Genomic DNA, 12,787 nt, shown 5'->3' with positions numbered 1-12,787 from the left:
CCCCCCCCCAGCGTCGGTCCGCGGGCAGTCCCCGTTGGGCACGGTGGGCCGCATCAAGGCTGCACCTGGGTCGCCTCGGACGTCCGTGGCGAACTGGGTAGCACACGACATGCGTCGTCCGATCGGCTCAGGAAGGAGCGAGCCGCGGAAGCGACGCGAGGCGGGCAGGGCGGGCGGCGAACGTCCCGTGCGGGAGAGGCGCCCGCACCGTCGTGCCGGACAGACACGGCGCAACGCGCCAGGCGAGCGCATTTCATCAGTCTGGTTCACAGCCGCCCGGATTCACCACCAGGGGCGTCGCGACGACGCTGATGATGATTCTCTGGTGATGAGAGTTCACCGATGGCCAGTAGTGATGGAAGATGTGCGGCGGGAGAGCGAGGCAGCGGAAGTCACTGTTTGTCATTGTCACTGTCACTAGCACTAGCACTGTTACTGTCACTGTCACTGTCACTGTCACTAGCACTAGCACTGTCATTGTCATTGTCACTGTCACTAGCACTAGCACTGTTACTGTCACTGTCACTGTCACTGTCACTGTCACTAGCACTAGCACTGTCATTGTCATTGTCACTGTCACTGTCACTAGCACTGTCACTGGCATTGTCATTGTCACTGTCAATGTCACTAGCACTAGCACTGTCAATGTCACTAGCACTGTCACTGTCACTGTCACTGTCACTGTCACTGTCATTGTCACTTTCACTGTCACTGTCACTATCACTGTCACTGTTACTGTCACTGTCACTGTCACTAGCACTGTCACTGTCACTATTACTGTCAATGTCACTAGCACTATCACTGTCATTGTCACTGTCACTATCACTGTCTGTACGTGTGTGTCTGTGCGCGTCTGCGCTTTTGCGTCTGCATGTTTGTGCATGTGTATCTGTGCATGTCTACATGTTTATACCTATGTGCATGTATGTGTGTGTCTGTACGTGCGTGCGTGCGTGCGTGCGTGCATGCGTGTGTGTGTGTGTACGTGTGTGTGTGCGCGCATGTGCATGTGTGTGTGCGCGTGTATGGTGTGTGTGTGTGCGTGCGTGTGTGTGTGTGCGCGCATGTGATGTGTGTGTGCGCGTGTATGGTGTGTGTGCGTGCGCGCATGTGATGTGCGTGTGTGCATCTGCGTGTGGCTGATGGCCGGTGCGGTGGCTGCTTGCAGGAGACGGGTGAGGGACAAACAGCCAGCAGTCTCGAGACACTCTACATCCCTCGCGAGAAGTGTGTCTTCTCCTCCGATCTCGAGGAGGAGTGGAGGAAGAGCAGCAAGCCGTTCCACGTGCAGGTTCCTCGCAAGCTCGGAGTGCGAGCCGCAAAAGGTAACGATCACCTTTACCTTTCAGGGTTTTCATTGTCTTTTATATTAACAGGCTGAAATGCTTTTGCAACAGGCCGTGGCGGTGTGTGGGCAGGGGGGGGGTACCCCCCCAATTTTTTTTTTTAGACCTAGATGCTCTGAGATGCAATCTGGTGTATTCTGAGCTGCAGTAAACAGACACATTTGGATTACAGTATGGTCCTTTTTTCCAATTTGGTTTCTCCTGGTACATTCAGAGTTCACAAAAAGTTTCCAAATTATGACGATTTAGTAATTATAAGAGTAATCATTACTCAAAAACAAAACAATGCTTCTTGTGCACATAACATGCATACAAATATACTCAACTGATTTATTAGTAGTAGCTCATAAAACACTTTCACTTTGGAGAATAATTAGAGCAAACTAAATGCAAAGAAAAAAACAAAAAAACATGAGCCAATTGTAACCGGCCGAAACAGCAGAGTAGACGGTCAATTCGGCCGGTGGCCGGTTCCTAATGAGAACACTGCCTTTACGCTCACCTTTATGCTCAGCAGTCGTGGAGTTCTGTACTAGCAGCAGAGCATGGGTTCATGCATGGCAGTGTCCTTCTCAGTGCGATGTTGTCGTTCGATACGACGCACGTATAATGTAGATATCCCCTCGGTTTAAGGTTCCCACGAGAATTCCCGGAGAGTTTTGGGTAAATAGTGGTAATAGTCCTGTAAAGTCGTGGAAAATCGGAATTTTACGTTTGGTCATATAAAGGACAATTGAGATTTAGTGCTCGTCTATCTTGTCTGAGACGCGACGTTAACTGCTTTATGCATCGCTAGTTCGTGGAAATCAAGTGTGGCGCCCGCTGTCGGCGTCAGAGCAAGTCATGGTCGTTACTGTTTTTTTTTCACAGGCAGTTTGTTGTGACGATTATGCAATACGACTAATGCAATAATGTAATAAGGTCTGTATCGCTGTAACAATTTGTTAACCGCCATTATCGCATTACTTGCGTTTTGCCGTTGTTAAAGTTTTTACGTACTTGCTGCAGAGATGTGTAAGCGGCCGTGCAGCTTCTTCCTGGAGGGTCACTGTCGCCGTGCCGACTGCAAATTCTCACACAACATATCCGGCATCACGTGCCGCTTCTGGGAGGAGGGAAGCTGCTTCAAGGGCATCACGTGTCCCTTCCTGCACGGCTACCCCACGTAAGCACGCTCTCGATCACGCCACGGTCGGCGTCGGCGGGCCGCTCCTGCCGTGTCGCGACGACTCCGCGTCTTGGCGAACGGTTGTTCTGTAACAAGGACGAGGCAGAATTGTCATGTAGCACCAAAATGTAGAACGTAGTTTGTATGTTATAATTTAAAGAGGAATTTAATCGAACCGCTCCCAAAGACCAACTTTCGGTTTTGTTACGATTTTCCCGCGTCTGCATTGCAGTTCCACTGGGCATCATCTGTCTGTCACAACTTCTAAGCAAGATCGGCTGCAGCATCTCCGCAAACATCTGAGTAAAGATATGAATAGCGTATTGCAGGGGTAGAAATGGAACTTTTGTGAAACAAGTTGAGTACTCAAGCAACGCGACTGCCGCTGCGGCTGCCACAAAAAAGAGGAGGTCACAAGAGCAATGGAGGCTGGGAGTTCTCAACAAGTCGGGGGGCTTGGCAGTCCATAGACTAATATGATGATTGAACATAACTGCAATGTGGCTTGATTTTGAAATTCGTGCGGGTTCGCACGTGCTAGCCAAATTTTCTGATTGGACATTTGTGAAAAATACCGGCTAATACCCCCTTGGCAGGCCGCTACCCCTGGTCGTTCTCATCGTAGCCGCAAGCGCCCCGGCCCAGTCGGCTTCTCAGGGCAGAGCAGAGACATAGCTTAGTACATGTAGGGCATAGGCGAGAGCATAGCGCTCTTGTCCCAGGCGGGAGTCAACACCACCGGATGGACCGCTGGCCTGCACAACAATTCCGTCAAGATCACGGGAGCTTCCCGCACAGCGTACACAAGTCAGCTCGGACCGTTTGTCACTCGCGGACTCGCACTCGCCGCTCCGTTTCAATCCTCTCGCAGCCGCTGCGTATGTATACCTCCGGCAATTTACACTAAATTTTACGATGTTCAAGAGTGCAGTGTTGGGCTGCTGCAAGCCGGCTATCTGAAAAGGTTTCCAGCCTTTTTTCGACAGCGCCTCCTGTCGCTTGGCCGTTTCGCAGCGATGACATCCACATACATAGGGGTGTGGTGCTGGGAAAAAAGGAAGGGGAGTGTGTGAAGGGAGAGAAGTGAAGCTTGTACAGATAGGGAAAATCGCCTCTGATGAGAGAAGTGCAACCTGTACGCCAGAGCCCATGTAGGGGAATGCTATGTGAGAGAAAGGAGACATCTGAGAGAAAGGAGGCTTGCCGTCCCCGTCGTCTTCTTGAATTTCTGTTTTGTGGTGTGGGAGAGGGGCGCAAGAGAGGTGCGATTGTGGCGTGTAGTTAGGGAGCCTGTGTCGTGGGAGAGGGGAGAAGTTGTGGTAGTAGGGAGTGTGTGTGGGGAGAGGGGAAGCAGTTGTGTAAGTAGGGAGTGTGTGGGGAATGACGCGTGGATGATAGGTTGTGTGGTAAGTAGGGGAGAAATAGGCGGTTGTGCATGGGCAGGAGCGGACGGGAGGAAGCTTGTGGCGTAGAGGGGCAGTGTAGAGTGCCGTGTGGGACAGAGGGAGAAGAAGCTTGACTGGTAACGAGGCGCGCGCGGAGTGTGTGTAGGCGAGAAGGAGCAAGAGACGTTGATCGTAAGTAGGGAGTGTGTGTGGGAGAGGAGAGAAGTTGTGGACGTGAACAGCGGGAGCGTGTGGCTGGGAACGAGGAAGAAGTGTCCTGGCTAGTAGGAGGACGTCCGCTGGAGCGAGAGGAGAGAGAGTTTGTGGGAGTAGGGAACTGCTTGAAGGCGTCCTCGTAGCTTGAGAGAGTAGCGAGGCCGCCAGTGGACATTGGCGCTGGGACAGAACCAGAGCAAAAAAGACTTTGAGTGTGTAAAGGGAGAGCGCAGTGCGTTATACCGCCAGCGACAGGAAGAATCGGCGTCGCAAACGAACAAGCGCACGCTCGTCTGGCCAGAGCTCCTGACGTGGGCTCGGCATCCTGGCACGGCCCCACATAGCTCAGCGGTTGGAGCGCCCGGGCCAGGGCCCTGGCCTCTGCGACGCCATGGCTCGAAAGCCCGCGACTGCGTTATAGCAGCGACGACCGCGCCGCGCCTCGCCATCTCAGTGCTCTCACTGTCTATCTGCTTACCGTGCTCTCTACGTCGGCAACGACCCCGCGTTCCTGCTCGATTCGGGGCTTAGCCCCGCTTAGCCTTTGCCGGCCTTCCCGGCCCCCTGATTCTCCCCAATCCCCTCCGCTTTCCGCCGCCTCTCCACCTGTCTAACCTTCTTCTCACGCGGGCCTTCACCGCCTCTTTCCCCCCTCGCCCTCGTGTGCTTTGGCCTGCGCTGGCCCGCGCACACTCCGCCGTTCACGTGCCGCAACCCGGTCCCGTTCCTATCGTTCTCCGCTCTCCACTGCCGCGCACGCTTTTAGGCTCGGCGTCGGCCTCTCACCTGTGCAGTTACCGTTGTCGAGGCCGGGCGGCGTCGGGCAGGGCCCCCCCTCCGCTCCACTTCTCATCAACACGCTGCGTCGAGCGTGTGAGCGGGGGCCACCTGCCGTACTACACTTGTTCGCCACGATATAGCCAGCTCGCTCCGCCTCAAGCTGGGATAATACGTGTTAGTCGACCTGGGCAAGGCTCCGGCGCCTGCGGCTGACGCGTTGTCAGGGCCGGGCCGCCTCTACACAGCTGCAGTGGCATGACGGCCGGTTAGCGCGGTCCACAGCCGCCGGAGCCGGTTCTCGCTCTCCGGGGCGTGTGGTTCCCTTTCCCCCCCCGGCGGTTCTCAACACACCGGCGTGTCTTTACACGTTAGCGGTACTGCTCTCACTGCTTGCGTTCTAGCCGTCTGGCTCTCACTACGCCGCTGCTTGACGTCTTCCATCGCGGGCCCGGCCGGGCCTGCCTCTGCACTGCTTACGGGTTTATCCTTCGGCTGCTGCCATACTCCGCCGCTTCTCTGCGGTAAAGCCGAATTGCCTCACTCTCACTGCTTGCGTTTAGGCCCGGGATCACAGGCATAAAAAATTGTTTTGTTTGCCCTCACCGCGAGCGACCCGCCAAATAACGGCGCGGACCTCGAATTATATTATTTCGGAGCCTCTGTCCTTTCTCATCTTTGTTCTTTTTTCACAATGATTCGTACCCTCACTGGCCAGACTGGTTCGGGTACAATTATACAGTACCAAGCTTGTCCTGTAATACTCATAGCGGGCCGTATACGCGCGGGGGCGCCCCGAGGCATGTAGACACGCGAGCGAGGTTGTGTCGAACGGAGATTACATAGGAGCGCCACGCCGCGGTCGGCCAGAAAGTGCAAGAGACGAAGAAGAGACAGCATAGCTATCTACCTATCCGAAAGCTTTTCCAGGGCCGGTCCGGGTGAGGGCAAAGCGATTTTCTATAATTGTGGGCCTTAAAGCGTCTGCCGGTTACGGCCATCATCAATGCGTTTAAACGGCGTCTGCTCTCTCACCAGGCGAGGGTCCCCTATCATTATGGGTCATGTCGGGGTTCCCGTCCCTCGGCCTGGCTCTACTCTCTCCGCCGTGGCCCCATGTCTAGTCAGAGGTGGGATGCTCCGCGTCCTCGCCCTCTCCATGGGCCATCATCCATGCGGTTTAGCGTCTGCCTCACTGCACGGCACTGCTCATCGTTAGCGTTGCAGTGCCTCGCACACGGGGCCAGGCGGTCCGCTCACTCCATGTAGCGTCTGGCGCTCTCTCGTACGGTCATCAGTCATCATTTAGCGTCTGCGCCTCTCACGGGCGAGTCCAATCATGCGTTTAGGCGTGGGTGCCTAAGTCCGGCATCATCGTTTAACGGCGCCTCTTCTGCCCGCGCCTCCACGGGTCCCGGCCATTAGTCATCGTTTAGCGCTGCCTGCCTCAGCGGCAAATCATCTATCGTTTAGCGTCTGCCTCTCAATGGCAAATGATCCGTTTAGCGTCTGCCTCTCATGGCATCATCATCAGTTTAGCGTCTGCCTCTCACAGGCATCATCATCAGTTTAGCGCGTCCTGCCGGCTCTACGGCAATGCTTCCTGATGGATCAGGGACTGCGTTTTAGCGTTGGCCTCTCACAGGCATCATCATCATTTAGCGTCTGCCGCTCACGGGGCCGGCTACTTGATCCATATCGTCGTTAGCGCCTGGCGCCTCTCACGGCATCATCATCGTTTAGCGCTGCTCTTCTGCGATGGCTAACTCCATCAATGCGGGTAGTTTAGAGCGTCTGACCTCTCACATGGCATGCATCATACGTTTACGTCTGCCTCTCTATGGATCATACTCGTTTAGCGTACTGCCTCCATGCATCAATCATCGTTTAGCGTCTGCCGGCTTCAAGGTCATCATGCATTCGTTAGCGTCCCCGTGGCCCTCAGGCATCATCATCGTTTAGCGTCTGGCCCTCTCATGGCATCATCATCGTATTAGCGTCTGCCTCTCACGGCCATCATCACGCCAGGTCGTTTAGCGTCTGCCTCTCACGGCATTCATGCAATCGTTTAGGCGGTCTGCCGCGGGCCAGGGCATCGTGCGTAGGGCCCGGGGGGACCCACGCCGTGGCCCCAGGGGGCCCGCCGCGCGACCGCGGGTGGGGCACAGTCCGAGTCATCCCGTGGTTGACATTAGGCGTGCTGTCTGCTGCTCACGCAATCTATGCGATCTGTTTGCCCGCTGCCGCTCACAGGGGTCGCCGACCGGCGCCGAGCAGCGCCGGTCCTTGACCAGTGTGGCGCCCCCCCCTGCCGAGCCGTCGCTATGATCCCATCACGTTGAGGCCGTCCAGCCCACTAGCAGCTGTGGGCATCCGATTCATGCTTCGGTAATTTCTCCGCGTCGCACATGCGCTCAGCAGGGTCATTGACTCAATCCGTTTAGCGATCTGCTCTACGGTCGATCGATCGATCGTTAAGCGTCTGCTCTCGCACATGGCCTCGACTCGACTCTCGTTTAGCAGTCGACCAACGCTCTCTCGCCGTCCCACGGAATGGACATCCGTTAGTGGTTTTCGCGTCTGCCGCTCCACGGGCATCCATCATCGTTTAGCGTGCATGCCTCTCACTGGCAACATCATCATCAGTTTAGCGTCTGCCTCTCCGCGGGCATCATCATGCGGTTGAGGCCGGAGGGTGGGCTGGCCGCCTGCTCACGACCCTCGTACCCATCTTATCATGCGTTGTTAGTCGTTGCTGCTCTCCACAAGGCATCATGGTTTTTTTTCCGCCCGGCTGCTGCCCGGCGGCGTTGGGCAGCGCCCATCAATCGTTTTACGCGTCTGCCGCTCACCGGCCCCATTACTCATTCTGTGTATGCGGTCTGGCCTCTTCCACTGGGCATTCATCATCGTTTCAGCGTTGCGTCGGGCCTGGCTACGCTGGGCAGTCCATTCCCGGAGTACTTGTTTTAGCGTCTGTGGCCCTCTCACAGGGGCACCTGCTCGATCAATCCGTTGTTAGGCGGTCGCTCACGCTGCCTCCTCCCGACGGCATCAATCTGATGGCATAAGCCTAGGCTGTCTGCCGCCTCTACACCGGTGTAGGCCGTCATTATCCACATCCGTTTAGTTGGCCCAGGTCGGATTGGCTCTGCGCGCCGCATTGCGATCACCATCGGCTTTAGGTGGTCGTCGTCTGCCGTGCTCATGGCAGTCGCAGTGGCATCGTCTATAGCGTCTGCCGCTCTGCAGGCATCATGATAGTTTAGGCATCTGCCGCTCACATGCCGGCATTCCATCATTGTTTAGCAGCCGTCTGCCGCTCACGGGCATCATCCTGCGTTTAGACAGTCTGCCGTCGCACTTCGGCCGGCATGGGCAATCATCGTTCATAGCTTGGTCCCTGCGCGCTGCACGGCGCAGTCCTTCATCGTGTCTACGTGGCCGTCTGCGGGCTCACCTGGCAGTTATCATCGTTTGCGTCTGCCTCTCACAGGGGCATGATCATCCAATTTGTGGGTGTTGTCGGCGATTGGTTCCTCGGTGCAGGGGGCGTTGTGGGGTCGCGACGATCGTGGCGGCAGTCAGGTGGTGTGCAACGCGCGGGAGGAGCCAAGCCATCACCGCGCCTGCTGACGAACGTCTCTTGGGGGAACGACGCGAAAACGGGCTTCGGCTGACCCCCGGCGCACTTCCTGGCGGGCCCCTAGGCTGGTCCACGGATGGTGGCCGCCACGTCGGGGGTCGGTCACACGAGGGCGCCAGCGTACACGAGGGCGCAACCCGTACACGGAGCGCAACGCGTGGGCTCGGAGACGAGGCAGGAGCAGACGCGCATCGGGGCGTTTTCGTGACCCCAGTTCTCGCGCCTGCCCCACGTATCGAATCCGGGGAGACATGATTCCGTAAGTCACGCCGCTCCTCTTCTTGCGGTTCAGTCCGCCGCGCGACAGACCGATGGTCGTGGCATGGAGGCGGCGTCCTGGACAGAGCCGCTCGCGCATGGTTTGCGGCGCGGCGATGCGTGCGGCGCCACCCGAAAGTTGGTCTGACTCCTGCCGGCGCTGGCGCTGCTGTCGTGGCTGGTGTCCCTGCCCTGCCCCGTCCGTTCTACTGCCTCCTCGGTTTGTCGCCTGCAGGACATTTACGACCCGTCCCGGACGCCGTCGCTGCCGAAGCTGGGCTTCTCCGCCCCTTCGATTCAGCTCGACGCCGGGCGATGATGGCGGTCGCCGCGGCGCGCTTGAACGCTCGTCCCTTCTCTCGCCGGCCCGCGCTCCCCCGGCCCCTCCGCGTCTAAAGAATGGCGCGCGCGCGACCCGATGCCCGCCGCCCTGGGAAGCTGGTCGGCGGCGTCGTCCGCGGGCGCGCGCTGGTGCCTGGCTCTGTGGAAATTATGCCTCGCGCATCCTGATGGGAGCGTGCGCCCTAATGAGTCTCTCCCGTTCCCACGCGACGCCTGGGTTTCTCTCCGCGGATCCTGCCCGCGTGCTGCTTCTGTAACGCGCGAAAGCGGAGGAGAGGCAAGGAGGAGGCGGGGGGGCAAAGGGGGATCTCAGCGGGGTGAAGCGGGACGCGGCTCTCCTCGCGGCAGCGGCGAATCTCTAAACGGAAACGCCGGCAAAAGTGGCCGAACGCGTCGCTCGTGACATCGAATCGGCGAAGTAACGGCAAAGCGAACGACGAGACGAGACGACGCGGTCGCCCGCGGCGACGGCGCTCGATGCTGCGGCGCCGTGTTCCCAGCAGAGGCGCGGCGATCGGTCCGCTCGGCGGGCGGTTCAGCCAACACCGGCCGAGAGCATTTTCGAGGTGCGTCCGCTGCCTGCCGGCCGAATGCTCGGCCGTCTCACTCCCACCGCGCGAGAAGACGCACCCGCGCCGCCAGGGGGCGTCCACCCGGCGCTGGACAGGATTTTCAGAAGGCGGTCGGGATGACTCACTTCGACTATTGGCGCCCGAGATGAGGCCGGTGGAGCGTCGCACACGCGAAGGCCCGGTGGCTGAGGTGGAGGAGGCGGGGGGAGAGCTGTCGGAGGACGTTTGGATTAACGGAGAATCAGCGTTACACGGGCACGCATGCGTTCCCGGTCGCACACGAATTTCCAAAGCCGTGACCGCGACGACGAGAACGAATGCCCGGACGGAAGCGACGCCCGATGACGTTCGCGCGAAATTCAGAAGGTGGCCATGTCGCATAAGTACGGCAGACGGACGAGCGTACGGTCGCCCCGGCAACTGACGAAGACGAGCCGGCCGATCGGCAGGGCTGTGGCGCAGCGCTCGCTCGCGTAGAGGGCGCGGGGCGCGGCTGTGGACAATGGGCGTGTCCGTCGAGAGCCTCGCGGACGGCAAGAGGCGCAGCCATGCAGGTCACACGGAGGCGTGGAGGACGGAGAGCTTAAAGTGCTGGCGGCACGGGAGGAGCAGGAGAGGAGGGGACCAGGACGAAAAAGGAGGCAGGGAGGCAGAGGAGGAGACGACGGCGTGTTGAGCGCGACGTTCGTCGTCGGCGGGGACCGAGGCGCGCGGGAGGCGAGCTAGAGGCGCGCCGGTGGGGTAGGCCCGGTCTCGGGCGGCGCGTGGGCCGGAGTCCGGCAACTGACTCCGGACGGCGACAACGGTCCTCCGGGACGCGGGAGCGGACGAGTGCTGCAGCGGCGGCGGGGACAATCGACGACGTCGCTGCCAGTATTTCGCCCGTCTGTGTGTGCGAGCAGCGTCGCGCGGCGCCGGCGGACGTCGGGCGCGCAGGGACGGGCGAGACCGGACAGAGATGCTGCCGGCGTGCTCGGCGGGGTCGTCGCCGCGCTGACGGCGGCGCGGCACCTCGTCGTCGGTTGGTTGCGGCGGCGACGGGGCGTCGCCGGCGTGCAGACGTGGGAGAAGGGGGACAGGGATGGGGGAGCCGAGGGAGAGGACCGGCAGCGTGGGCGGTGTTGACAGAGTAGGAATCTAGTAGCGGTAGTGATCATCTGCTGCGGTGAGGAGAGAAGGAGAGCGGCGGTGCGTCGTTCGGGCCGGCGAATCGGCAACGCGTCGATGGAGCCGGAGGACCGAGAGCTAAGCAGGCGGCGGGCAGCGTGATGCCCAGCGCACAGCGACATTCGGCCTTAACGTGGGGAGCGGAGAGGCGCGTGACCTCAGAGGACAAGCCCGGGCGTCGGCGATTCGTCGCGAATGGTACTGACTGTGCGAGTATGAGCTGAGACCGACGCCGGTGGACAGGGCGCGACATGAGTGCGAGTGATCGCGCGCGCTGCGCCTCGCGCGCGTCGATCGCACGGAAGCGCCCGTTGGCGAGGCAAGGCGGACGCTCGGTCGGCAGCGCCGTGACTACGGCAACTCGGACGTGCAGATTCTGTCGACGCACCCCATCATGTTGCCGCAGCGTGGAAAGCGCGATAGAAGAACAGATAGTGTGACGACGCTGCTGCAGTGATCTGCGGGCAGAGTTGGAGGTCGTCCGAAGCAGATGTTATGCAAGCAGAGCGGGCCGGGGGTCCTCTCCCTGCGATCCTCGTTGTGGACACCCGTAGAACATTAACGCGAGAGAAGGCAGATTCTGACGTAACGATCGGAGACGTGTGAAAGACTGGATGGACTTCCACGCGTTCGCCGAACATGATCTGAGTGCCCGTGGGATGATATGGAAGACACCCTAAAAGATCTGACCAGAGAAGCGCATCTTGAATGCTGTCGAGGCGCTGGACAGTCGGATGGAAGAATTCGCGAGCCAGACTTATAAGGCAGGCGACCGTATGTGTGCGGAAGATGCTAATAAGAGACGTCATGCGTAGAGAGCGTCTGGCCGGGATCAGGTGCGAGCGTCGTAAGTGGGATCCCAGCAAAAGCTCCACGCAGTGGAGAGAACCTGTATGAGAACCACCCACAGGAAGAATGTAACGATGAAGAAGCAATCTGAATCGGCTATGAGAGATGGATGGAAAGGATGTCCAACACAATATATGCAGGAACAGTGGTGGACGCGCACCACACAGATGAAACAAAACATGACAAGAAGCACACATGCGTTGTCTATAGAGAGTGGATGGAAAAGTGCTCACACATAATGATAATAAGCGCAGGAACCAGATGTGGAATACCACCACAGCCGTGGGTACCGTGAAGGCGAAAGCAGGCTGACGCGTGACACGAGAGATGGATGGACAGGTTCAGCAGCATGCTAGTGACGGGGGAAATCCTTGTCGATAAGCTCCCGGAAAACATCATCTACGACAACGAGAGTGATGCCTGCTGCGCGGGCCGTCGCTAGTGTTGAGACGCTGGAGCGTCTGCTAGCAGGACCCTGCCTGGATACTCCCCGGCGGAGATGCATCCCTGGTTGCCGTGGGCACTGGGCCTCGCTAGCGGACACTCGCGCGGAGACTAGCCGGGAGCGGGCGTGGGGGGGCCTGTTCGTGGGCGAGCGGGACGGAGAGCGGGCGAGTGATCCACGGTGTCAGAGGTTGGGCCTTCGAGCACGATCTCGCGGAGGGAGAGCGGGTGTCGGAACGCCGTGCGCAGACCGCCGCGCCTGCGCCGCGCATGTCCCACCCCTTGCTGCCATGAGTCAGCGCACGTGGACGTCAATTGCAACGTGGGCGTTCCAACACGACTTTGGTTTGGCAGGGAACCCATTCGGAAGTCACCCCGTTTAGACACGTAACATGTTAAATACCGTGGAGGTAGCTGTGCAGAGATGGTGGAAGGGTTCTGCGTGATATAGCGAGCAGGGGTGCCAGTGTGGAGACACCACAGAGGAGTGTAATGTGTACAGAAGCATCTGAGGGGCTATGACGAGATGGAAGGGAGGTTCCTGCGTGATATAATAACGCAGAACAGAGTGGAAAGCCATCACGAGGAATGTAACTTGACAGATGCATCTGAGTCGG

The 12,787-nt window shown here is 58.7% G+C and overlaps 1 protein-coding gene across 1 annotated transcript in view; it reads left to right on the top strand.

Moving 5' to 3' along the window:
- Window positions 1-342: 342 nt before the first annotated feature.
- The window catches only part of LOC106814625 (zinc finger CCCH domain-containing protein 7-like), a 23,738-nt gene continuing 11,293 nt past the window's right edge, over window positions 343-12,787 (top strand). Inside the window, exons 1-3 of the mRNA XM_014818962.1 lie at window positions 343-387; window positions 1,169-1,325; window positions 2,355-2,511. Coding sequence (XP_014674448.1) covers window positions 343-387; window positions 1,169-1,325; window positions 2,355-2,511 — 359 coding nt within the window. The remainder of the gene's footprint in view (window positions 388-1,168; window positions 1,326-2,354; window positions 2,512-12,787) is intronic.

Source organism: Priapulus caudatus, unplaced genomic scaffold (genome assembly GCF_000485595.1).
Source record: "Priapulus caudatus unplaced genomic scaffold, Priapulus_caudatus-5.0.1 Scaffold953, whole genome shotgun sequence".
Lineage (NCBI taxonomy): Eukaryota > Metazoa > Priapulida > Priapulimorpha > Priapulimorphida > Priapulidae > Priapulus > Priapulus caudatus.
Note: the sequence above shows the minus strand (reverse complement) of the source record. Positions and strands in the feature narration are given on the sequence as shown.